Below are 26553 nucleotides of genomic sequence, written 5' to 3'. Positions count from 1 at the left end.
TTCTATTCTATTCTATTCTATTCTATTCTATCCTATCCTATAAGTTAGTCACATGGTTGGGAACTGAATCTGGCTTCCCCATCATCTTTGCTGGTCAGAAAGTCAGAAAAGGGGGTCATGTGACCTTGGGACACTGCAACCGTCATAAGTACATGCCAGTTGCCAAGCCTCTTGGGCTGAATTGTGGCTCTACGTCTAGGTAGCCCAGCCCCAGAGAGGAGGCAGGCCCCCAGCCTCCTGACCTTCCCCAGGAGCACGAAGACTCAACTCTGCCAGCTGGTCTGGGGGCCCAAGGGGGCCCTGCAAGCCACGGAGGGGTTGGTGGGCCGAAGGAGCTTCCTCTCCTTTCAACTTTGCAATTGTCCCTTTTACCTTTTTGTTTAAAAAAAAAAACTGTTTGGTTTTTTCACAAAAACTTTGTTTTCAACTGCAGCTTTTATATCGTTGGAGAGTTTTACCAAAACTACTACAACACCCCAGCGATGATGGGCAGTGCAGAAACTGGACCCCCCCAAAAATCATATATACAAGTAGTCGTCGATTTGCGACCACAACTGAGCCCAACATTACATTAGTAACATGGTTGTTAAGTGAATCAGGTTTCCCCCTTGACTTTGCTTGCCAGAAGGTCGTCAAAGGGGATCACGTGACTCGTCATAAATGTGAGTCACTTGCCAAAGGTCCGAATTCTGATCATATGACCGTGGAGATGCCAGAATGGTCATAAGTGTGAAAAATACTTTGTTCAGTGCTGTTGTAATTTGAACCATCACTAAAAGAACTGTCATAAGCCAAGGACTCCATAAGAATAGAATAGAATAGAATAGAATAGAAAGAATAGAATAGAATAGAATAGAATAGAATAGAATAGAATAGAATAGAATAGAATAGAATAGAATAGAATAGAATAGAATTAGAGAGTTGGAAGGGACCTTGGAGGTCTTCTAATCCACCCCCCTGCCCATGCAGGAAACCCTACACCAGTATATCATGTATCCTATATCTCCTATATCTCCTATACCATAATAAAAAAATATTAAAAAACCAAGCTCAGTGGAAGACTTAGCCAATCAAAGAACAAAGTTGATCAGCCTTAAGCTTGGTTAGGTTCTTTTGAGATCTACCAAGTTGAGGGACACCATCACAGTGGGTCATTCCATAGTGACCCCCAGCTTTGCTCCCCATAGTGTGGCTAATGTTATCAAGGGGGTTATCCAGGGGACCCTCCATATCCCACCCCTATTATCTTGGGGAGTAAGAGGCCCCTTGGGTCATGACACCAGCTGTCCCCCCTGAGAACACAATGCGGTGATGTCACAGCCCCTGGGGCAGAGATATAAAGGCAAAAGGGAAGAGAGGGAAGCTGTGGAGAGTTGAGGAGAGGAGGATAGTTGAGCTCAGTTGAGTTGTGTTGAGCAGAGCAGAGCAGAGCAGAGCGGAGTGGTCTACTTTGTCAAAGGCCTTGCTGAAGTCTAAGTAGAGTATGTCCACCGCATTTCGCTGGTCTACTTATTTAGTCACTTTGTCAAAGAATGAAATAAGATTGTTTTGTTTTGATCTGTTTTTAACAAACCCACGCTGGCTTCTAGCTAGAACTTTATTTATTTCTAGATGTTGGCACCTCTGTTTTTTTATTATCTTTTCCGGTATCTTCCCAGGTATTGATGTTAGGCTGATTGGTCTGTAATTTCCTGGGTCTGATTTTTTCCCCTTTTTTGGAGATGGGAAGCACATCAGCTCTTTTCCAATCCTCTGGTGGTTCCCCAGCTCCAAGATTTTTGAAGGATATGGTACAATGGTTCTGAGATAACCTCTGCCAGCTCCTTCAAAACTCTGGGATGTAATCCTTCAGGTCCTGGTAGCTTATATTCCTCGACATCAGACAGGTGTTCTCTCTCTTTTTTTATTTTTTCCCTGTTTTAACTTTTATTTCTAGTCTGACTTTTACAGTTACGTTTTTGGTAGGTTGGGCTATAGTTTCTTTTTGTGTGAAGACCGAAGCAAAGAATGAGTTAAGCAGCTCTGCTTTCTCTCTGCTGCCTGTAACTTCCTTGCCGTCTTCTCTCTTTAGTGGACTTTTGGTTTGGTTGCTGTGTCAAACCAGACAGTTGTAGAAGCACAAAGGAGAGACGCCAAAATTCCTCTGTAGATCAGCAGCTCCTTGGGCAGTCTGAGCTTGTTGACACAGGAAGAACATGTGATAAATAAGATAGATAGATAGATAGATAGATAGATAGATAGATAGATAGATAGATAGATAGATAGATAGATAGGAGCACCAAGGACCCCTCCTTTCAACCTGGAGTTACAAAACTTCTCCTTTATTGACAGGATCTCCCTCCAGTTCAAGAACTCCCTCTTCACGAGAGAATGGACCACATGCTGAAGAAGTTGCCCTTCTTGAAGAAGGAAAGCAAGGAGACCCATCCACAAATCAGCAGTAATGACCCACGGCAGTGGAACAACCAAGAAGCCCACCCGTCCACTTCTTCGGCCACTCAAAGAACCACGCAGGTCTTACCCCTGCTTGTGAAGTCAGCTCCAGTGGACATCAGGAAGAAGATGCAGCCTCCAGCGCTGGTCCTGCCCGACTTGGTGCACAGGACAACTCCGAGGGCTCCTCAGCGGGAGATCAAGGCTGGACAGAAGGAGCCCCCTCCCTTGCCAAGAAGGCCCGAGAGGGAAAGGGCTCTGGGGAGAAAACGCTCTCCAGATGCTGTCCTGCCTTCGTATCCAGGTATAGACGCTACAGGGCTGGGCTACCTATGGAACCAGCCTTGTCCTATCACATCAGCCCATCCCACACAATCAATCCATCCATCAATCAATCCATCAATCCATCAATCCACCAATCCATCCATCCATCAATCAATCCATCAATCCATCAATCCATCAATCAATCAGAACAGAGCCAGAAGGGACCTTGGAGGTCTTCCAATCCAACCTCCTGCTCAAGCAGGAGATGCTATACAATCCCAGACAAATGGCTATCCAGTCTCTTCTTAAAAGGCTCCAGTGATGAAGCACCCACGATTTCTGGTGGGAAGCCATTCCAATGGTTGATTGTCCTCACTGTTTGGAAGTTTCTCCTTAATTCCAGGTTGCTTCTCTCCTTGAGTAGCTTCCACCCATTGTTTCTCTTCCTGCCTTCTGGTGCTTTGGAAAATAAGTTGACCCCCTCCTCTGTGTGGCAGCCCCTCAAATACTGGAAGACTGCTCTCATGTCACTAGTACACCCTTCCTTCCTTTTCCTAGACTACCCAAATCCAAATCCTGCAATCGTCCTTCATCAGGCAGGGACGTTATGGTGCAGACTCCATCAGTCAAAGAGTTTCGACTGGTGGGGTCTAGGAAGAGGGTCTTCTCTACCGCTGCCACTGTATTAGGGAAGATCTTGCCCTCAGAGGTGAGGAAAGGCCCCTCCCGCTTAGCCTTTTTCAAAGGCTATATCTAAATTATAACATTACGACATCATGAAATTTCAAAGCAATAAAAAATTCCAATTCCATATATAAGATGGTTGTCTAAGGACATGAAGGTCAGGGACTCGAGACTTATGACACGTTTGACCCCTCCCTCAGGCTCAGCCTGGTGATCCACTACGCACTCCATGTTTCTCTCTGCTTTGAGAAGGCTTGTCCTGTCGAATTGCCCATCAATCTCTGTCTGTCTCTTCTTCTCAGAACTCTCGGATGAGTGCTTCAGAAGTTTGTGGGAGAGCAGGAAGGCATTGAAAGGTAGACCCGTCAAAGAAATCTTGGATCTGATGGACGAGAGAGAAATATTAGAGACCATCTTGGACCATCTTCGTCCTTTCCAGGTAAGCAGCTGGGTTTGTGTCGTGGTGGGCCCTGAGGTCCATCGTGGAGAGGTTGCAGAAGCCAGGGCTGCCTCGGTGGAGATCATTTATCCCAAAAGGAGACAAATGTAGTTATGGAGAATTTGCTGAACTATGGGGTCCTTGCTGGAAGGATCATGGAACGACCATGGAATGACCGCCTCAACCATTTCGGACTCCACCTCAACATCAAGACAACTGGGTACTTAGGGACTGTCACCACCCCTGGAATGCTTCAAATCAATGGAGAAAACCTAAAGAAGGTGGACATTTTTTGGTATCTGGGATCCCACCTCCAAAGTCAATGGTGACATCAATGGTGAGGTGCGAGCGAAGGAGAATGCAGCCTAGATACGAGATCTCACCAGTGTGTTACTGGACAGACGAATGGCCACCCATCTTAAATCTAAGATCTACAAGACCACCATCCGCCCTGTTGCACTGTCTGGCACTGAATGCTGGGCAGCAGCAACAGGGACCGGAAACTCTCTGCATGCCACGGAAATGCGAAATGGTCCCGAGTGTGAAAAACAAAGTCCCTTTTTTTCAGTTGTAAACTACTCGTTAGAACTTCGAACAGTCAGTAAATAAATGTTCTCACCCAAACACGACAAACCTTCTGAAGTGAACTCAAAGATTCCTTTATGAGGAGAGCCAGCAGCGCCCGTTAAAAGTTTCTCTCTCACCGCAGGCTAAGAAGTCCATCCGGCAGGGAGAAGAATAGTTGTCTGCCACATCTATACATCCCCACCCAGTGCCTTTTATCCCCAGAGATAGGGTGGCACTTCACTAGCAGTGATGGCTCTTCTGTCCCAAGGTCCAGCCCATAGATTTCCCCGGCTCTCCTCTCCTCTGCCTTCTGCACATCCATGCATCAGGCTCTGGACTCAGCTGTTCCTCCTCTTCCTCACCAGCCACCTCCAGACCGGGGAACTGTTGACTCTCCATCTGAGGGCTGACAGATGGCCCAGGCTCCTCCTCTGTCTCTCTCTCTCTCTCTCTGCCAGCCCCATTCCCTCTTCCCCCTCGGAGCTCTCAGGTTGCCTTGATGCTGGCCCTGACTCCCACGCCTCCTCCTCTTCCTCCTCTGATTCGGCTGCTGGAGGGCCCCAACAATAAATGGTGATAAATAAAGTTCTCACAATTTGTGGCAGAGATTTTCCAACCGTTCATCTCAAAAGCTGCCTCAGCTCCAGCTGATACAATCCGGATGGTCCTTGTTACGTGCTTCGTGTCTGTCCCAGCTAGAAAAGTCGAATTAATTATAATATGCATCCGGATGCAAAAGGGAAACCAACCCTCCCCTTGGAAACACACAGAAAGCTGTTCCTTCCTCTGCTCCTTCACTTTCTCACAACTTCTTTTTTGTTGTTCTTGTTGTTGTTGGCAAAGCAGATTCCTTCAGACCACAAACTGCCCAGCAGGAAAACAAGCCCATTGCCGCCCATCGACCAGGAGCAAAGCACGTCCCAGGTCTTGTCTAAAGACAAGGTAAATATGCGGAGGTTTTACACTTTTAGGGCCGCAGTTGTCTTAGATGCAACGTCAGAAGAGGACGACTTGCCGTGGCCAACTCACCGTGGCTGCCCACGAGCCACAGCAGACTTGCTGAGGGTTAATTCAACAATTCCGTTCTCTCCAATAATGTTAAAAATCATTTTAATGTTTGTCGTTCGTGTTTCATTTTGTCCTTCCTTTGGCATCCTTTCTTTGACGCTTCTATTCCACCGTTTCTTCGATATTAGACAGACAAATGAATAATAGAATTACAGACTTGGAAGGGGCCTTGGAGGTCTTCTAGTCCAACCCCCTACTCAAGGAGGAAACCCTTTACCATTTCAGGCAAATGGTTGTCCAATCTCTTCTTAAAAGCCCCCAGTGATGCAGCACCCACAACTTCTGGAGGCAAACTGTTCCACTGGTTAATTGTTCTCACTGTTTGGAAGCTTCTCCTTGGTTCTAGATTGGTTCTCTCCTTGACAAGTTTCCACCCATTGTTTCTTCTCTTGCCTTCGGGTGCTTTGGAGAATAGGCTGACCCCCACTCTTTGTGGCAGCCCCTGAGATATTGGAAGCCTGCTATTAGTGTAACTCTTGTTCCCTGGTTAGTTGGCCAAGCCAAGAGGCCCATGGCAAGTTGTCCCAATCCACCACAGAGAGCTACTGCATTTAAAAAGATGAAGCTGCACGATCTCCACAGAAACCATAAAGCATATCAGGACCCCCAAACAGAGAATCAGCAAGGGCACCCATAGGGATGGGGGGGTGTGTTAAAGTAGCTAAGAAGAAGAAGAAAGTCAAAATGACAATTATTGACTTATTAGATTTATATGCTGCCCATCTCCCCGATCAGATCACCCGGGACCACTTTCCTTGTGCTTGGCCACAGGGAGTCCATTTTTGATGATAATTTGTCCTATATTTCCTTTTCCTGGCCAATTGGTGGAGCTCCCTAGGACTCACGGACTCTTTTTCCCACCTTCAGATTAACCTATACAAATATTATGGCGTTAAACTGCGAAACTCAAGACAGAAGGACCTGGTGATGGAACAGCTCAAAAGCCTTCTAAGTTTTTCGTTCCAGGAAGAAACAGACCGAGAGGTGAGTGGGAGTGGGATGCCTGCGGGGGCTGAGACCTCCATCTTTGTGGGGTCCTTGGTGCTCTCTGAGCTTGGATGTTTTCTTGCAGACATTTAGTGACCCAACTAGGTCACGTCATCAGTACTAGAAAGGAAAAGGTTTCGCAGTGTGGAGGTGAAGGGAGGAGGAGGAGGAAGGAGGAGGAGAGGAGGAGAAGAACTGTGGGGTCTTTGGTGCTCTCTTAACTTGGTTGTTTTCTTGAAGATGTTTCATTACCCAGCTAGGTAACATCATCAGTGCTAGAAGAGAATGGGGGTTAGAGAGAGGAGGAGGAGGAGGAGGAGGACTGTGGGGTCCTTGCTCTCTGTGCTTGGTTGTTTTATTGCAGACATTTTATTACCCAGCTAGGCAATTTCATCAGTGCTAGAAGGGCCTGGGGTTTGCAGAGAGGAGGAGGAGGTGGAGAAGGGGAGGAGAAAGCGGAAGAGAAAGAGAAAGAGAAATGTGCAAATATCCTAATTCACAAACATCGCTTTGCCTAGGGAATCTCGGAAACCATTCGAATGGTTGCCTTTTGCCACCTGCCTGAGATTCTGGAGGTCCTGAAAGAGGCTGGACATTTCAGGCAGCCCAAGGCACCTTTTGCGCTGGAAGCCACCAGTGAGGTAAGACCAGGGATGGGGTTGCAAGGTCTGAAGAGAAGTTCAGAAGGAGCCTGGGGGATTCTGGGAAGGAAAGTCCAAGGTGCTTGGAAGGACTTACGCACCAGGCTGTCTGGTCTCCTCAGATTGGTCACTTTCCATCCATTGCTTCTTCTCTAGTCTTTGGTGCTCTGGGAAATAGCTTGACCCCCTCGTCTTTGTACTGACAGGAGTCACAGACTCTCTCCGAGAGACGGATTCGGACCACACTAATCCTCTGCTACGGCCAGGCAGTCCTGGGAGCGCAAGTGGAAGACCTGGTGCCTCTCATGGACAACATTATTTCAGAAATACTCGACCAGTATTCCACCAGGAACAAGGTAGGCTGGTTTCCACCCTATATTTCTCTTAATGCTGAGTTTAATTACGAGAACAATTATAATCCAGAGTCCTTAGTTTGATTGCTTTCTTAAAGGCAATTCATGACCCAACTAGCATGTTGTGGGAGAGGAGGAGGAGGAGGATCTATGGTCATGCTGCATTTATTATACTCAAGGCAGCACATGCACATTATACGCTTTCTTCCTTTCCACACAACAACAACTCTGTGATGTTGTGTGAGTCAACTCACTCAGCCGGCCCTCATGCCTAAGACAGGACTAGAACTCTCCATCACTTTGAGTGATTGTCCCAAAGTCTCTCAGCTGCCTTTCATCCTAAGGCGGGACTAGAACTCACGGTTTGTTGGTCATTGGCCCAAAGTTACCAATCCAGCTTTCATACCTAAGGCAGGACTAGAACCCAGAATGCCCAGTGATGTTTTGATTGTGAGCCCCCAGAGTTCAACCAAAGACAATCGGCTACCTAAAGGTTTAAATAAATAATTACATCCTCTTCCTTTTGGTTTTTCTTTCTTCCTTTTTTTTTTGAATAAAGTTTTTTTATATTTGTGTAGTTTATACATATCATTATGTGAATGGTGTGGTATCTGAGTATCATATAATTCAATACAAATATATTCATAATTATTACATTCCATTTTCCTTATTCCATATCATGAATACATTGCTTTACCACCCTTCCATTCAAAACGTTTAACATTTTCCCCCTTCACATAATTATATTCAAAGACATGATCAACTGTTTTATTATTCATATATCCAGTATAAGGTCCTTAATGCTTTGAATCATTGACTCCGTTCTGTTTAAGTCTCCACAATCATCGGTTCAGAAATCAAGCCTCCAAGTCAAATTTTAATGTCTCATCAATGTTCAATCAAATCAGTTAGTTGCTTCAGGGATCCTCCACTCCTCAAGTCATTTTTATATATCCAAAATATATTTTTTTATATCTCACCAAGACAAGACATCATTCACCATTTCTCTTTTCCTGCACAAACTGATGGTTTCTGGATGTTCCCCGGCTTCATGGCAGCCATTTTTGAATGCCGCTACTCCTAGTCTTCAGATGAGAGGTTTTTTCCGAGTCAGGGAGGGGAGATGCGGCTCCCCTCAACCTGCAAGGTGGTCCCCCTTTGCTTCACCACCCCTACAGGGTGGCTATGGCTTCGAATGAAGCCCCCGACAGAGAGAGCTAGGAACGGGGCTGTGGAGCTCACTTCCGAAGGTGCCGGAATTTCAACCGGAGGCCCTTCCTTTGGTTTTTCTGACCCCATCCTATTCCCATGTGTGTTTCCCAGGACGAAGGGCTGAAGACAGCGTTCATGAGGTCCATCATCATGATCACCAAAGCTGTTGCCTACAGCAGGAGGCAAGACATCCATTTGCCCCATAAACAGGAATTGGTCATAAACATCATTGTAAGTGGGGAGAGGGAAGGGAGGCAGGTGCTCCTGGGCTTATTTATTTTTGAAAGTGAATTTGAATCGAATTGAATACCAATCAATTGAGCCCAAAATATTTTTGTTGCTAAGTGGGACATTTGTTAAGTGAATTCTGCCCATTGTACGACCTGTCTTGCCACTGTTGTTAACTGAATCATTTTCCTTAAATTATTTGCATGGTAGTTAAGTGAATCTGGCTTCCCAATTTTATATAGGTCATGAAAAGCAGTTACCCATCCCTGTCTTAAATCATGGTCATGGGACACTGGTTGCCAAGTGACCAAAATAAGGTCATATGATCCCTGAGGAAGGGACGCCTATTGGAACTTTGCACCTGGTCATAAGTAGTCCTGGAGAGATCCCTCAAAGCTTTAAATGGTGGCTAAGTGACCAGTTGTAAGTTGGGGACTTCCTGTGTCAACCAGAAAAAGCATAGGGCTGGGAAGAGGGGCAGCTGGATGGTGGCCATATCTCAGGAGCTTTCTTAGATGTGTTTCTTTCTTCTTTCAGGAAGTCATTGAAGATCAGCCCGCGAGACCCTTGTCCGTCGTAAATCTCCATCAAGCGATCGTCACCATCACCTGCATAAGGTACCTACCTGCTCCGCCCTCATCTTCCCACCAGCTCAGTAGGAACTTGGAGTTGGACCCAGTGATGGGATTTCAATGCCAAGTCCCCATGCTCTAGAGCAGGCGTGTCAAACTCAATTTCACTGAGGGCCGCATCAGGGTTGTGGTTGACCTCGGGGATGGATGGGCGGGGGTCACCAAATGAGTGGGTGTGGCCGACGGGGTGGGTGTGGCCAGCTTGACGTCACTCCCCAAACTGCTGGCATGTTTCCTCTTCACATTGGGTAGAGCGGTCGGAAGCCATGCTGGCCCGATCTTTCCTCTTTGCATTGGGTAGACCAGGATGGCCCCCATGGACCAGATCCGACCACATCGCGGGCCGCATCCATCCCAGGGCCTTGAGTTTGATGCCCCTGTTGTAGAGCATACATTGAGTTAGCAGGTCAGCTAGAGAGATGAAAGAGAGAGAGAGAGAGAGAAAGAGAAAGAGAAAAAGAGATTATATCACAATATAAAAAAGATGTTGAGACTCTAGAAAGAGTTTAGAGAAGAGCAACCAAGATAATTAGGGGATTGGAGGCCCAAACAGACGATGAACGGTTGCAGGAACTGGGCCTGGCTAGCCTAGTGAAGAGAAGGACCAGGGAAGGCATGGTAGCAGAGTTCTGATATTTGAGGGGCTCTCACAGAGAGGAGGGGCTCAACCTCCTCTCCAAAGTACCTGAGAGCAAGATAAGAAGCGATGTATGGAAGCTTATCAAAGAGAGATCCAGGAGAAATTTCCTGACACTGAGAACAATCAATCGGTGGAACGATTTGCCTCCAGAAGTTGGGGGTGCTCCATCACTCGAGATTTTCAAGAAAAGAGTGGACAACCATATGACTGGGATGGTTGACGGACCATCAAGCAAGGGTTGGAGTAGAAGATCTCCAAGGTCCCTTTTAGCCCAATGAGTCTATGATCTTCTCACCCTCCTCCTTTTTTCTTGTCTTTCATCAGCCGTATGAAACCCACCTTGAACTCTGAGATGAGGTCTAAAGTGGTGAGCAAAAGCATCCAGAAGGTGTTTTCCTTGCCGGCTTTCAAGATGACCACACTGAAAGCGAACAGCCCAGGGCAATCATCTCAAACTCAGGTGAGCAGTCCAGATGGAGAAAAGCCCTCTGAGATCCACCTGGAAACAAGGATCTGGTAAACATGATTCAAGATCTCCTCAAAAACTCTAGATCCATCCTTCAATCCCAATGGCACCTTGGCCTGTCCCTTCATCTTTGGTCCTGAAAGTATGCGTCCACTTCTCATTATACGTTACTGGAGCATAGGACTATTCTTAAGTCCTAAGCATCTCCCTATGGTTTTCCTCGCCACCTTTTCTCTCTTCCTCCACTTCTCTTTTGTGTTCTGGTTGAAGTGTCTTCTCAAGACCAATTCCCATCTCCCCCTTTGCCCCCGAACAAAAGAAGGGCCACAGTGGGGCAGAACAACCATGTTCTGCATTCAGTAGCTATGATTCCTAGGTAGTCTCAGAATTCAGACGCTTAACAACCGGTTCAGATTTACAACAGTCGCACCACTCAATGGGGAAGCCCGATTCACTTAAGAACTGTGTGGCTAACTTAACAACCGCAGTCAGTGGCAAGAAAGGTCATAAAATGAGGGAAAAATTCACTTCACTAATGTCTCGCTTAGCAATGGAAATTTGGGCGCAATTGTGGTCGTAAGTTGAGGACTGCCTGTATTTGAATATCCCAAAACTGTTAAGGAAGACATTCAACCTTTTAGTCGGTCTGTTCTGAATGTAACAGGAAGGAAGTCCTTTTGTTCCTCATGTTCAGCCGAGAAAGCATTTCCTCCAACTCTGGAAGAAAAATCAGCCCTGCAAGGTGGGCCACTCCATTTAATGCAGGTGTGTGGACTTCAACTCCCAGAAGTCCATGGCTGGCCCAGGATTGTTGAGAGTTGCAGTCCACCAGTCGTACTAAAAGGGCCATAAGTTCCCCACCCCTGGATTTCTTCCTCTTTTAGGCGCCGTTCCTTCCTTTACGCCACTTCTTCCTTCGGACATTCTTGTTCTTCTTTTAGGACTTTTATCACCAGACGGCGAACGCCTGCAACACCATGCTCACCGGCTTGCTGTCCGAGGCTCCCAATTTGGATTCCCTGCAGGATATCATGACGGTAAAGAGTGATTCTTTCTTGGGGTTGGTCGCACGGTCAGCCAGATGTTTAGGCTGGATTTGGCAATTCTGTCACGGATTCTGGACGGAAGGCTGAGTCAACCTGGAGCCCGTCAGCATCGAACTGCTGAACTGCTGGCACTCGGCAGAATTAGCCTGCAATACTGCATTCTAACCACTGTGCCACCACGGCTCTAAATGAACTGTTGTAAGACTAGCTGTATTCCAGAAATCTTCAACTCCTACTCTAGTTTTGAGTCTAGAATAGACCTAAATTGATAACCGCCTCAAATTCGTTTAATTCCTTAGATTTTCTCCCCAGTCCTGGCAAATTCTGTGGCTCTTCCAACTGTGAATCACAAATTCTTCCTTTCCTCCTTCTCCTCCTTTGTTTTTCCTGGCAGCACACGAATCCCTGGATTGAATCCCCCAAGAGTCACGAGAGAGAGAGGGCCATCAAGAGCACCAGGCACCTCCTGAAGTTCGTTTCTGAAAACGTCAATTTCGACGTAAGTCACCGTTTGGGATGAGATGTTTTCAAAGAAAGGGAAAAAAAGAAGGAAGTCCTGCTGCCTTTTGGAAAAAGCATCTTTGGGATGTGACCAGGAGGATATAAAGAGTCCCGCTTGAGCAAGGGGTTGGAGGAGAAAATCTCCACAGTCCCTTCCAGCAACTGAGGTTCTGGGATTCTAAAATTCTATAATTCTGTGAGTCTACAATCCTAAGAGTCAAAGATTTGAAGACTCAAATATTCTATTGTTCAAAGATTCTATGATGCTATGATTATGATTCTATGATTCATTGATTCATTGATTCATTGATTCATTGATTCATTGATTCATTGATTCATTGATTCATTGATTCATTGATTCATTGATTCATTGATTCAAAGATTCATTGATTCAAAGATTCATTGATTCAAAGGTTCTATGATTATGATTTGAAAATTCTAGGATTCTAAGATTCAAATATTCAATAATTCTATGATTCTAAAATTCTAAGATTCTAAGATTCTATGTATCTAAGACCGGGGTATATACGAGATCGCCTTCTGCCACCGATAGCCTCCCACCGGCCAATACGCTCCCACAGTGAGGGGCTCCTCAGGGTGCCGTCGGCCAAACAATGTCGGCTGGCGACACCCAGAGTGAGAGCCTTCTCTGTGGGGGCATCAGCCCTCTGGAATGAGCTGCCCCTAGAGGTCCGTATGATCCCCAACCTGAGTACCTTTCACCGTGCCCTGAAGACTCTTTTATTCCAACAAGCCGGGCTGGCCTAATAGGAATTTTTAAATTGGGTGTATGTATTTTAATATGGCTGCACACCGCCCTGAGTCCTTTGGGAGAAGGGCGGTATAGAAGTGCAATAAATCTAAATCTATGATGCTAAGATTCTAAAATGGACGATTCTAGGATTCTATGGTGCTATGGTTCATATTCTCCGATTTCAGCTGGCTGAAACCTTCATGAGCCCCCCGTTCTCATGTCTCCCCTCCTTCCTGCTTCCTTTCATTAGAGCACAGCTGACTTTTCTTTGCTGGGACAGCTGGTGGCTTTGCTGGGCCTGCACGTTGGCGACACCAGCGAAGAAGTTGGCCAGATGTCCGCAGAGGCCGCCTACCACCTCCACCACCTCATCATGAGCAAACTGGGTGAGAAAGTTGGACTCCAAGGGCTGCCAGGAGCTCAGGGATGCGCCCTGCCCAGGAGAGCCCTGGGTGTCCCAGCCTGCTGGTCACTGGGCTGGGCAGAGATGCCTGGAATTGGCAGCTGATATTGGCACCTCTCAGGGCCAGGGGTCATTTGAAGGCTGAGTTTCTCATGTGAAGTGTTTCAGCTAGGGAGGGAGGGAGAGAGAAGGAGGGAGGGAGAGGAAGAGGAGGAGGAGGAAGACTGTGGTGCTCTCTGAGCTTTGTTGTTTTCTTGTGAACATTTCATGACCCAACTAGCTAATGTCATCAGTACTAGAAGGGAGGGAGCTTTTCTCTGTGTTTTGTCCTCTCAGTGTTGGTGGTCATCATCACTGATGATCTTCCCTAGTTGGGCAATGAAACGTCTGCAAGAAAACCACCGAGCCCAGAGAGCACCAGGGACCCCTCAGGTCAGCCCTGAGCTGCAGATCTTCTCTTCTGTTGGAACGACTGAAGCGGCCGTCAGACGAAGGATCTTCAGAAGCTCCGAATGCCAAAATCTGACCTTCTCTTCTTTTCCTCCCTCCACAGCCAAAGAAATGGACAAGAAGGCCAAGAACAAGAAGGGGAACATCGTCAATTGGCTGAGGGAAGACTTCTTCCTTTCGGGCCCCACCATATTTTATAATAACGTCTCCAAAATGGCTAAGGTACGTTTTAGTTTAGTTTACCTGATGGGTGACACGGAATAAGGCCTGCCCTCTACGTGGGGTGCTGTCCCCAAATCTGGGTCAAAGTCTCTGGCTTGTTGAGAGAAGGAGGGAGTCAAAACCCTGATGCATCTCTTCATGGTCTCCTTTTCTTCCTTCCGATAGGCCTTTGGCGAGCATCTGAGCCCGTCACAAATAAACGACCTGATCTTAAAAGCCCTGGAGGCTCTAACAGACCCGGACAAGAACATTTCACACACTGCGGGACTCCTGCTCAATTCGTTCTTGGAGGAATGTGGGATGGAGATGGAGGAGGTAAGAAAATGGCGGGGTTTGGAGCAAAAGGGATAGAGGAGATTTTGGAGAAAAGAAAGATGAGAATGGGTGAGACCTTGTTGGCTTGGTGACAACACTTTGGCTGGATTTAAGAAGGCTAGGGCTGGATGGGAGACCACCAGGTGATCTTAGGGCTGTTGAGAAAGTTGGCCAAACCTTCCAGAAGAAGGTAAGGGCAAAACAAATAGCCCTATTGTTTTCATGAGAAATAACAGTTGGAGAGCCAGTTTGGCAGTGGTTAAGGCGCCAGGCTAGAAGGCAGGAGAAGGCCAAGTCCTGTCTTAGCCATGAAAGCCACACGGGTGACTTTGGGCCAGTCTCTCTCTCTCTCTCTCTCTCAGCCCAACTCACCTCACAGTGGGGTGATTGTGGGGGAAAGAGGAGGGAGAAGGTACAAGATGGATATCTTCTCCGCTTCAAATTATCCGTAAAAGTAATAAAGGTGGAGTTAAATAAACAAATCAATCAATCAATCAAAAAGTTGCCTTCAGGCATCCTATCTGGACTTGCTTGGGGATAATGGAGGTGGTAGTCCAAGAGACCAGAAAAAGCACAGAAGTGGGGAATTAGCGGCTACCCAACATTTGAACTATGGACCGCAGGGTTTCTTGCTAGTGGCTGGGGTGGTCCTGAGTTCGAGATCAGTCTTTTTGGATGTTCCTCATCTGTTCCTGGATCCATTCCAGTTGACATTAAAAAACAAAGGCCAAGCAGGGTTTGGACGACCTCTTGAGGCTCTTAAGCATCCTCAGGGTCACGGGATAAAATTCAGGGGCTTAGCAAACATGTTCCATATTATGACGGTTGCAGACGGTCTCATCCCTCGGATCTCTCTTTTGCCATAGCTGCCCATGATCCTCAAGGAGATCTACATGCGTCTCCCGAAGATCTCGGACCCTGCCACCAAAGAACAAACTCTCAAGGCAGTCTGTCACGTGGCGTCCAAACGGGTGAACAGAGTCGTGGATATTCTCCTTGAGTGCTCGGTGGACTGCGATGGGTAAGAAGAACCTCAAGGAGATGTGCCTCCTGCTTTCTTATATGCCACAGAGATTCTCAACCATTTGCGATAGGGGCGAATACCTGTAGCTCGGGTGGAAGATGAGGGTGGAGGTTGGTTCTCTGAGCTTCTGGGTGGGTTTCTGAACGTTTCGTTACCAGGCCAGGTAACATCTTCAGCGGAGTTTAGGGAACACCAGTGTTGATGTTCTTCTGCTGGTAAGGGCTTTGTGTGGTCAGTAGGTCTTATGATGGAGAAGTCACATCAGTTGTGGATCATGTCAGGTGAGGGTCTGGTCATTGGTCAGTTGTGGATCACGTCAGGTGAGGGTCTTGTGATGGGGAGGACACATCAGATGAGGGTCGCATGAGGTGAGGGTCTTCTGATGGGTCAGGTGTGGCTCACAGATGAAGGACTTGGGGTGGGCAGGTCATGTGCTGATTGAGGGGGGAGGTTGCAGTGGGTTGGTTGAGGGCCAGTGCAGTTGCTGGTTGGCTGTGCAGTCGATCTGAATTCTGAGGGCTTCCTAGGCTGGTTGTCTCCACCATCCAGGTCATGGTTGTCCCAAAAGTGCTTTTCCAAAAGGCAGCTGGACCTCCTTGGTTTTTCAACTTTCTTGGTCGCCACACTGTAGAAACAATGCAGAGACTCGGAAAGAGTGCAGAGAAGAGCAACGAAGATGATTAGTGAACCGGAGCCTAAAACATAGGAAGAAGAGTTGCAGGAATTGGGTCTCTCTAGTTCAATGAAAGGAAGGATTGAGGGGGGACAGGATAGCAGCGTTCTGACATCTGAGGGGCTGCCACAAAGAGGAGGGGGTCAACCTATTTTCCAAACCACCTGAGGGCAGGACAAGAAGCAAAGGATGGACACGAATCAAAGGCAGAAGGAACCTACTATATGCAGAACTTTCCTAACAGTGCAAACAATTAACCAGTGGAACAACTCGCCTCCAGAAGTTGTGGGTGCACCATCACTGGAGGTTTCCAAGAAGAGATTGGGCAGCCATTTGTCTGACATGGGATAAGATTTCCTGCCTGAGAAGCGGTTTGGAGTACAAGACTTCCAAGGCAGGGGTGAAATCCTACCGGTTTGGTCTGGTTCGCCCGAAGCGATAGTAATAATTGCTACCATTTGCTCGAACTGATAGTAAAAAGAACACTTTAAAAAGTAGGACAATCAGCTGTGCAGCGCGATGGGTGGAACTTTTTTTTACTTTTTTAAAGCATTTTTTTACTACCTATTCGCCCAAACCGTAGTAAAAAAATGCTTTAAAAAGTAAAAAAAAAGTTCCAAGATCAGCTGTGTGACAATATACTGTGCCGGGCAATGTCAGAACCTTTTTTTAATTTCTAATTTCAGCATTTTTTTTACTACCAGTCAGCTGTGAGAAAATCAGCTGTGCCTGATTGTCTGTGAGGTTCCTGTTTGTTGCAGGGGCCATTTTGTATAAAGTCCAGCTGCTTCTGCATTGTGTGTGAGTCAGTTGTGCAGCCACACCCACCCGGTCACATACCCACCAAGCCACGGCCGCCTGGTCATAGGACCACCAAGAAACGCCCACAGAACCGGTTGGGAAAATTTTTGAATTTCACCACTGCTCCAAGGTCCCGTCCAACTCGGTCATTCTGTGAAAAGCACCTTTGGGTTAATTCTGCAGACACACTGCTCCTAGAAACGTCCCCTCCCTTGACCAGTTCTGGGTTCCCTGGCACTTCCGGTGGCGCAGAGGCCCTCCTTTGAATGGCTGCTAGACAAACGGTTGCAAGTCAAGAACTACCTGTAGATATATTTTTTTCCATGCATTAAAGCAGTTCATTTGGCCATCGGTTCTCTAATCCTTTCTTCCGTTGTGGGAGTTAATCTCTCTGGACTGGCCGTCTCTTCGAAAATGGGGAAAGAATCTGATTTTTCCCCCAATCTATTTTTCCACCTGCACAGAAGTGCCAAGGAGTTATGGAGGGCACTGGCTGCAGACCCCTATGCTAACATGAAGATCATGAAGCCCCTCCTCAAAAGGCTTCAGAACGAAGACCCCACCACTGAAGCTTTTGGGAGGAGAAATAGCAAATCCATCATGCCCATTGCGGTAAGCCCTCAACCGGCGGCTCTCCTTTCCTTAGATCTACAGGTGGGCCACGCCTGAGGGAAGGGGGAAGGGGCTGAGCAGAAGAGTCGCCCTCGGGGGTCTCCTCATCAGGAGCAGGCATGCCCTGGCTGGAGGGAGGCAGAGGGCAAACTAGTGGGGGCTGAAATTGGAGCAAAATTTGGAGTAAGGCCCCCACAAAATGCCCCATTGAAAGTAGAGGCATCTGTGGGCTTCCTCGCCCGAACAGCTTTGATATCCATCCATTCATCCACCCACCCATCCATCCATCCATCCATCCACCCATCCATCCATCCATCCATCCATCCATCTCTATCATCTATCCACCCATCCATCCATCCATCCATCCATCCATCCATCCATCCATCCATCTCTCTCATCTATCCACCCATCCATCCATCCATCCATCAATCCAACCATCCATCCATCCATCCATCAGTTCATCTATTCATTAATCCATTCATTCATGTATCCATTCATTCATTTATTCATTTATTCATACATTCCTTCATGTATTCATTCCTTTACTCATCCAATCATCCAATCATTCATAATTCAATTGATTCCTTTATTCATTTCTTGAGTTATTTCTTACAGAACAGGCCGCATCCATCTTACAGAAATAACTAAAAAAGAGTTTGATTTAAGAAAATACATGATAGGAACCAACAAAGGTGAACACCCAACGGAGTACTTTGTGTCATATCTTATTTTCAATATTTTTAATCTGTATTTTTATTATGTATTATGTTGTTTTATTACATTGTTGTAAACTGCCCAGTGTCAGATTGCTCAGATGGCCGGTGTAGAAATTTAATTAATTGAGACCAATAGAAGAGAATATTTGTAGTCCAGGTTTGAACTGTGGGGTCCTTGGAGCCCTCTGAGCTTGGTGGTTTTCTTGCAGGCGTCTCATGACTCAACTAGGTAACATCATCAAGGCTAGAATGGAGTGGGGCTTGGGGAGTGGAGGGGAAGAAGAGGAAGAGGGAGGAGGAGGACTGCGAGGTCCTTGGTGCTCTATGAGCTTCGCTGTTTCCTTGCAGACATTTCATTACCCAACCAAGTAATATCAGGAGGAGGAGGAGGAGGAGGAGGAGGAGGAGGAGGAGGAGGAGGAGGAGGAGGAGGAGGAGGAGGAGGAGGAGGAGAACTGTGGGGTCCTTGGTGCTTACTGAGCTTGGTGGTTTTCTTGCAGATGTTTCACGACCCAACCAGGCTAACCCTACCTCTAAGCCGAACTCTTCGAGCACTGATGATGTTACCTAGTGGGGTCATGAAACATCTGCAACGAAAAAACACACACTCAGACAGCACCAAGGACCCCTCCAATCACCTAATAGGTGGAGAGTCAAGAGCCACTTAGGAATGAAGACAAACAGAGAACCGTGAGGTTACCGATTTCTTTGTCCCCAGTTCTGCCTCACTTGTGCTACTCGTTGTCTCCCTTTTGCTGTGTATCTACACCCCACTGGCTCTCAAAGTCTGGCAGGGGGTGTAGAATGGGAGTTTCAGAAGTCCCACTTCTAGCAAAATTTGGCTCCGTGTCTCAGACATGGACATTCCTGGCTCAGGTTTCATGGACATGAGGATTTTTTTCTTTCTCTGGGCACAATGAGGATGTATCTGCCTAACAAAACTCTGCATTGGCGACAAGAAGGGCATCCAGCCAGTAAACCCTCAGCTCCATTCAGTTGCCCAGACTCCACCCCGCAGGGGATTATGGGGTCGTTAAAAGAAGAAGAAGAAGAAGATGATGATGAACCTAAGTAACCTGATGAGCCCGAGCTGACTCTCCTCTCCTCCTGTTTCTAGGCCACCAATGCGCTCTCCTTCCTCCTCTCGCTTCCTGAGGCACCAACCATTGTCCAGAATAAGTTCTCCAGCCTGCTCCTGGCGCTCGTGACGCAGATCTATTTCCTGCTGGGAGCAGGCAAGAGCAGGTCAGAGGAGACCAACCACCTGGGGTAAGGAATCTCCTAGGCCCAATCTGGAGCCTTTCTCCATTTCTGCAAAGCTCAGGAGATGCCTACAGGTTTCCCCCAGGTCGACTTACGACCACAACGGGGCCCCATTTCACTCTGTTGCTGAGTGAAACAGTCGTTAAGTGAACTTTGTCCCATGTTGCAACCTTTCTTGCCAGAGTGGTTAAGTGAATCATTGCCCTGGTTAAGCCCCATGGTCGTTAAGTGAATCTGGGTTCCCCGTTGACTTTGCTTGCCAGAAGGTCCCAAAACGGGATCGCGTGACTCTGTGACACTGCGACCGTCATAAATACGGGTCAGTTGCCGAGAGTCTGAATTCTGATCCCATGACCATAGGGATACTGTAACGGTCGTAAGTGCAGGGGGATCAGCGGAATGATTGGCACCAACTCTTCTTCCTTTGTTTCATTTAGCAACGCAGTCGAAGCCGTCAAACACCTCATCTTGTGCACCGGCTATCAGGAGGAGTTCAAGGATTTAGACATGGTTCGATGTTGGGAGATGCTGATGAATCCTGATAGTGTGTTTGAAGGCATTTTCCACCTGGTCCGGTAAGAAATTAAAAGTCAAAAGAGCTTGGCTACGAGGGGCAGTGGGTGAGAGAGGGAGGGGAGGCAGAGGGAGAGGGAGAGGAAGAGGCAAAGAGATAGGGGGAAGGGGAGAGAGAGGGAAGGGGAGAGAGAGGGGAGAGGGGAGAGGGAGAGAAAGAGGGAGAGGGACACAGAAGGCAAAAGTGTGAGAGATGAAAGATTAGAGGGGAGGAGAGGAAGGGAGGGAAGGGAAGAGTGAGAAAGAGAGAGGGAGGAGAGAGAGGAGAGGGGAGAGAGAGGGGGGGAGTCAGAGAAGGAGAGAGAGAAAGAAAGGGAGAGGAAGGGGAGAGGGAGAGAGGGAGGGTGAGAAATTCTCTAAATGGAGTAATTCATTGAGTAATTCATTTATCGATCATTCAGATCACGATTTCTCTAGCTTGGAGATTTTCTTCTCCCTCACCAGCAGATCTTGTCTGATCTCTCCATATTTATTCTCTTAGGAACTTGTTCAACTACTCCAAACATGAGCTGAAGGTCATGTTCCGACAGGCCAACCTCTACCTGCGCCACCCCGATTTAAGGCATAAAACCATCGGGATGGTTTTCTTTTCGGAGGTGAGGAGACCTTGAGATGCACCCCAACCTTCTGGAGCTCAAGGAAAGTTGCCCAGGGTTACTTTTTGTATTCTTGCAACTATCCTTTACATGCCCTATCAGACGGTCACAAAAGGGATGACGTAAGCTCGAAACCCTGCGACCGTCATAAATATTTATTTATTTATTTATTTATTTATTTATTTATTTATTTATTTATTTATTTATTTTTGTGATTTATATGCCGCCATTCTCCCGAGGGACTCAAGGCGGCTTACAAAAACAATATCCAATACAAATCACAATAAATTAAAATCAACAACCCAATTAAAACAATTTAAAATTATAACAATGAACACCCATAACGGATCAGTTAAGTTGACGAAAGAGCCACGTCTCCAACTCAAATATGGACCGGCAAGTACCCAAATTTTGATCACATGACCATGAGGATGCTACCATGGTCATAATTCTGAAAAATGGACGTATCCCTTTTGTCAGTGCCATTGTGACTTTAAGGGGTCACTAACCGAGGACTGTGTTTCTTTTCTTGTTCTCTCCCCGTAATGGCTGAAAGTGGCATCTTTAGTAGAGGCTCTCAGGGAAGTTCCCTTCCTTTGCTTGGCTAATGCTCCGTATCTCCACTCTTCTTCCTCAGCTGCTGTACCATCCAGAAATTTGCCAATTCTTTGTCATCCAAGACATCCTCCAGGTGCTGATGGAATGGATGAGCCAGCCATATCCGCTGATACAGATCTTCAGCGTTAGAGCATTGGGGAACCTCATCCAACACCCGTTTGAGGTAAGAGATGGGGGGGCAGGAAGTGAGTGGCTTCCAAGGTAATAGCAGGTGTGACCTCACTCTCTGGGAAGTCTACAAGGTTGGGAAGGATAGAAGAAGGAGAAGAAGAAGGCAACCAGCAGAAAGAGGACAGCTAGAGTGGTGTCTCTTCTACAAAGATGGCTGCACCCCTGGAAGATCTGAAGGAGCAAGTAGAGGCCAGATCCTCTTGGAGGACATCTGAAAGCAGAACAAGAAGCAACGGATGGAAACTAATCAAGGAGAGAAGCAACCTAGAAATTAGGATAAATTTCCTGACACTGAAAACAATTAACCAGTGAAAGGACTTCCCTCCAGAAGTTGTGGGTGCTCCAACACTGGAGCTTTTCAAGAAGAGTTTGGATAACCATTTGTCTGAAATGGTCTAGGGGTTCCGGCTTGAGCAGGGAGTTGGACTAGAAGACCTCTGAGGTCCCTTCCATCTCTGGGATTCTGTTAAGGACCAGGGGAGACCTGAGAGCAGTCTTCCAGTATTTGAAGGGCTGCCCCAAAGAAGAGGGGGTCAACCTATTCTCCAAAGCCCCTGAAAGCAGAAGGAGAAGCAACGGATGGGAACTAATGAAGGAGAGAAACCACCTGGAACTAAGGAGAAATTTCCTGAGAACAATTAATCCTTGGAACGACTTGCCTCCAGAAGTTGTGGCTGCTCCATCACTGGAGCTTTTCAAGAAGAGACCAGCAGCCATTTGTCCATCAGAGTCTAGGGTCTCCTGCTTGAGCAGGGGGTTGGACTAGAAGACCTCCAAGTTCCTTTGCAACCCTCTTCTTCTATGCTCTGTGGGCTTCTCTTGTGTTTGTCATGATCGCTGCGAGACTCAGAGAACTCCAGTGACCGTGTTTAATTGCTCGTTTCTTTCCCTGCTTCCTCCAGAAGAACATCTTGGAGCCACTGTTGATGCCAGTGCTAAACTGCGCTTGTCACGAAAAGAAGACCGTGGCGAAGGAAGCTATAAGGACCCTGCGTTTCCTCCTCAGATACCTCGAGATAGAAACCCATGCATGGAAGGCAGTCAACCTCATTCCGCTCCTTCCAAAATATTTTCATGATGTAAGTCAACCAAATCATAAAAAACTGGTTTTCCACCTCTCTCTCCCTTCCTTCCTCTCTCCCCCTCTTCCCCCTCTCTCTCCCTCTCTTTCTCCCCCTCCTCACTCCCTTCCTCCCTCTCTCTCTCTCTTTCTCTCTCTCTCCCTCCCTCCTTCCTCCCTCCTTCCCTCCCTCCCTCCCGCCCTCCCTTTCCCTCTCCCTATCTCTCTCTTTCTCCCATAAAGAAGGCCTGGGTACCCTCTGCAGAATTCTAATTTTATCGAAAATGCTTAGAAAGTTCAGCAACAACTGTGTTGTGCTGATCTGAAACAGCAGATGATCCTGGAGCCCTTCTAGAGAGCTGGAGAAGTGCCAGAGGAGGTGGACGAGAAGGAAGGTTGCCCCTCTCTTCAGCTTCACCAAACCAGGTGTCCGCCTAGAAAATCTACAACACCACACAGCCTATCTAGCAAAATGCCCTAGATTGGTCATCTAGATTGGTGTTGCTTGATCTCAGATACTTTAAGATGTGTGGACTTCAACTCTGCTGGCCTGAGAACTCCAGAAGGAGCTGCTAAGATTGAACAACTCTGGTCTAGATCAGGATTTCTCAACCTTGGCAACTTTAAGAGGGGAGGACTTCAACTCCCAGAACTCTCCAGCCAGCATACTGGAGTTGGGGTCCCCATCTTTGGGGCAACCATGACCTGGATGATTGACCATCTCCATGGACATTGAACTGGGAATAGGTGGGCTCTGAACTTGTGTGTTCTCCTTCAAGAAGCTTCTGCATGGCTATTCTGCTATTGGAGGGACTAACCTGTCTCTCTTCCTTCGTAGGACGACATCGAACTGAGGAATACCTCCATCACCATTTTCGGCATGCTCCTGAAAGGACTGAAGGAGATACGGAATAGTAATATGGCGGAAAACATCCTGAACAGCCTTGTTCCTCTAGTCATACTACTGTCAAATGATCGGACGAAAGAGGTGAGCTGAAGGGCTGCGTAACCTGAGCTCCTGCTCTGATCATGCTACCTTCTCAGTGAGACCACTCTGTACCCCCATCTTCACTCAGAGCAACGTGGTTGTACCACGTGGACACTCTGGAGAATGCAAAGAGATTCTGGACAATCCTGAAGTTGTGGGGTCCTTGGTGCTCCCTGAACTTGGTTGTTTCCTTGAAGACCTTTCATGATCCAAGTAGGTGACAGCATCTCCCCCTTTCCTCCCTCGGCCAGGTCTCCAGGAAGACCCTCGACTCCTGCGTGTCCTTTATGAACTGGGGGGGCTTTCCCAGCAACTTGTTTGACTATGAAATGTACACCAGTCTCCATAGCATGTACTCCAACATCTGCTACGTGGTTGTAAGTAGGAGCCAAGCTGGCCAGTTTTCTTCCAGATTAGAGTATGCTAAGCGTTTATTTCTTTATTTTGCCCTGCCTTTCTTATTTTTATAAATAGTTCAAGATGGTGGACATCCCTAATACTTCTTCTTTTCTTCACAACAACCCTGTGAGGTCGGTTGCCCTGATAGAGAGGGACTGCACCAAAGTCACCCAGCTGGCCATCCTGACTAAGGAGGAACTAGAACTCCCAAAGTCACCCAGCTGGCTTTGATGCCTAAGGCAAGACCAAAGCTCACCATTCCCTGGTCATTGGCCCAAAGTCACCCAGTCCGCTTGCTTGCCCAAGGGGGGACTAGAACTCACCGTCTCCTGGTAATTAGCCAAAATCACCCATCCAGCTTTCATGCCAAAGGCGGGACTAGAACTCTCAAAGTCACCCAGCTCGCTATCATGATTAAGGCGGGACTAGAACTCACCGGCTCCTGGTTTGTTGCCTGATGCGTTAACCTCTAGACTCAACTGACTAGAGGGATTCTTCTTGGGTTTTTGCTCTCTCGGGAACAGCAGAGGTTCCATGCAACCATGAGGACTAGAAACCTTGCTGGTTTGTGGGTTTGAGGATTAGAAATGGCAGTTTGTGGGAAAAGGAAATTAGGGCGTAGAGGGGGGCAAAATATAAATGCATTTATAAGTTCAGAAGCCATTTCCTTATCATTTTTCTTTCCCTTTTCTTTTTCTATTTTCTGTTTTTCACTATCTGCTTTTTTTCTTTATTTTCCTTTATGCTTTTAATTTGGATAAAACTGTCACTAATAACATAAATATCGATTATTATAGTAAAGTATAGTATAGTATAATAATGTTTAGTACAGTACAGTAAGTTGTTGAGGACATGAGGACTAGAAACCTAACCAAGAAAGCGGCCCCTTTGTAAAAAAAATTTTAAAAAAAAGGAAGCTCTCTAGTTGAGTGGCTTGTTTGTTGCCTTGTTTTCCCCAGATGAATAAATGCAAGCAAAACCTTCCTGCAATGTTGGATCAGATGCTGGGATTCCTGAGGAGCCGGAACTCTTCCCATCGCGAGGCAGCTGCCCTCTTAATTGGTAATCACCAATGCCAACTCTGGAAGGAGGGCAGGAAAACCCAAGACAGGCGGGCGGCCTTATCACCAAAAGAATCTATGCAGAATTAAGCCATGTCGCTTAATCAGACTGGAAGCTGCTCTTATACCGTGTGGCTTCTCCGGAACTGCTACGATTGCGCAACAGTTTTTCAGGCAGTTCCTGCCCTCTTTCTTAAGGGTATCGCTGCCGTTGTTAAGTTAGTCCCATGGTTGTTAAGTGAATCTGGCTTCCTCCCGGATTTTGCTCATCCGAAGATCGCAAAAAGTGGTCTTTGACCCCCAAGACACTGTAAGCGTCATAAGTACAAGTCGGTTTGCCAAGCATCCAGATTTTGATCTTGGGGATGTGGCAACGCTTGTAAGTGTGAGAATCAGTCGTAAGTCACTTTTTTCAGTGCCATTGTAACTTTGAATGGTCACTAAATGAACTGTTATAAGTCGAGGACTACCTGGCCTGTATCCCTCTCTCTTGTATAGGCAACCCCACAGCAGTGGTTTTTTCTCTGGAAATATTTCCAGCTGGCCTCCCATTCTAGTTTTAACTGGATTCAAGGCTGCTTAGGTTGTTTCCCAAGATGATGGTTGTTTGCACAGTCCTAGAACATAAAATAATAGAGTTGGAAGGGACCTTAGAGGTCTTCTAGTCCAACCCCCTGCTAAAGCAGGAGACCCTCTTCCATTTCAGAGCAGTGGCTGTCCAATCTCTTCTTTAATCTCTTCTTTAAAGCCTCCAATGAGCCCTGGAGACAAAAACATAGGAAGAATGGCTACCCCTCGTCCTTCTTTTTATTAGACAGACCCAATCCCTGGAACCTTCCCGTAAAGTCCCAAAGCGACTCTTCCAAGTGGAAACCAATGAATTGCGTGTTTTTTTCCTGAATCAGTCGATTTAGCCGTCTCTGCTAAGCCCACCAACGTTTTCTTTTTATGCGCCTAGGCTGCTGCGCGCAATACATGCAACCGGAAGTGGTGACTTCTAAACAAATCGAAGAAGTTTTCCTGGGTGAGTTTCAAAGTTCCCTCGCTTGAAGCAAGGAGTTTTTCTCCAGAAGCTCTTTCGCTGATCAGGGCTGGTTCTCACGGTTGATCCCGGAAATCCTTTGTTTTCTGGATTCGTTTCAGGTCTCCGGGATCTGCAAGGCGATCGTGAAGCCTCAGTGGCTCAGGCTGCAGCTGACTCAATGGAAGAAATCTTTCGGCAGTGTGGCCATCGGATCAATCCGGATCTTGTTAGTAGTCAACTCCTCTCCAAGGTCATCAGGAGGATCTCCGAGACCAAGCAATAATAGTTTCATAGTTTCATAGTTTTCTTTATTGTCATGGCATCTCATACAATTAAAGTGCCATCTTCACTGTATATTATACTTTTTAAAATCCCCATAAAAATAAAACAAAAACACACTTCCTTCACACTGTATGCAATTGAATTGAAAACCCCTGATATTGCATTAATATTGCACTCTACAGTAGAATTGTATTGTTGGAAGAAATCTCCTTCTGGGTTCAGCTCCGAGTGGGGAAAAAGACACTGGAAACATGGAGACTGCTTGGAAAGATGGTTTAATGATGGACAGGATCACATGGCTTGAGTTCCCGAACAGAAAAGGGCAGAGATGCTGAGCGTGCCTTGGTTTTTTATGCCCTCTCTGGCTTTGAAGTTCCTGGGGCCCAG

The 26553-nt window shown here is 46.9% G+C and overlaps 1 protein-coding gene across 1 annotated transcript; it reads left to right on the top strand.

Moving 5' to 3' along the window:
• The first annotated feature begins 2370 nt into the window (after window positions 1-2370).
• Window positions 2371-26278, top strand: LOC117656734 (maestro heat-like repeat family member 5). The gene is made up of 26 exons (XM_087884772.1): window positions 2371-2737; window positions 3684-3820; window positions 5234-5329; window positions 6323-6439; window positions 6961-7083; window positions 7290-7439; window positions 8760-8879; window positions 9414-9493; window positions 10473-10608; window positions 11556-11651; window positions 12055-12159; window positions 13166-13301; window positions 13872-13990; window positions 14156-14305; window positions 15172-15326; window positions 17268-17415; window positions 19249-19400; window positions 19832-19969; window positions 20449-20563; window positions 21201-21344; window positions 22255-22431; window positions 23251-23400; window positions 23652-23777; window positions 24759-24861; window positions 25819-25884; window positions 26004-26278. The coding sequence occupies exons 1-26, from the start codon at window positions 2371-2373 to the stop codon at window positions 26165-26167; spliced, it is 3570 nt and encodes a 1189-aa protein (XP_087740898.1). The 3' UTR covers window positions 26168-26278.
• The last annotated feature ends 275 nt before the right edge of the window (window positions 26279-26553 follow it).

This window comes from Pantherophis guttatus, chromosome 2 (genome assembly GCF_059756535.1).
Source record: "Pantherophis guttatus breed Tessera chromosome 2, ASM5975653v1, whole genome shotgun sequence".
NCBI lineage: Eukaryota > Metazoa > Chordata > Lepidosauria > Squamata > Colubridae > Pantherophis > Pantherophis guttatus.
This window is presented reverse-complemented; position numbering and strand designations above follow the sequence as displayed.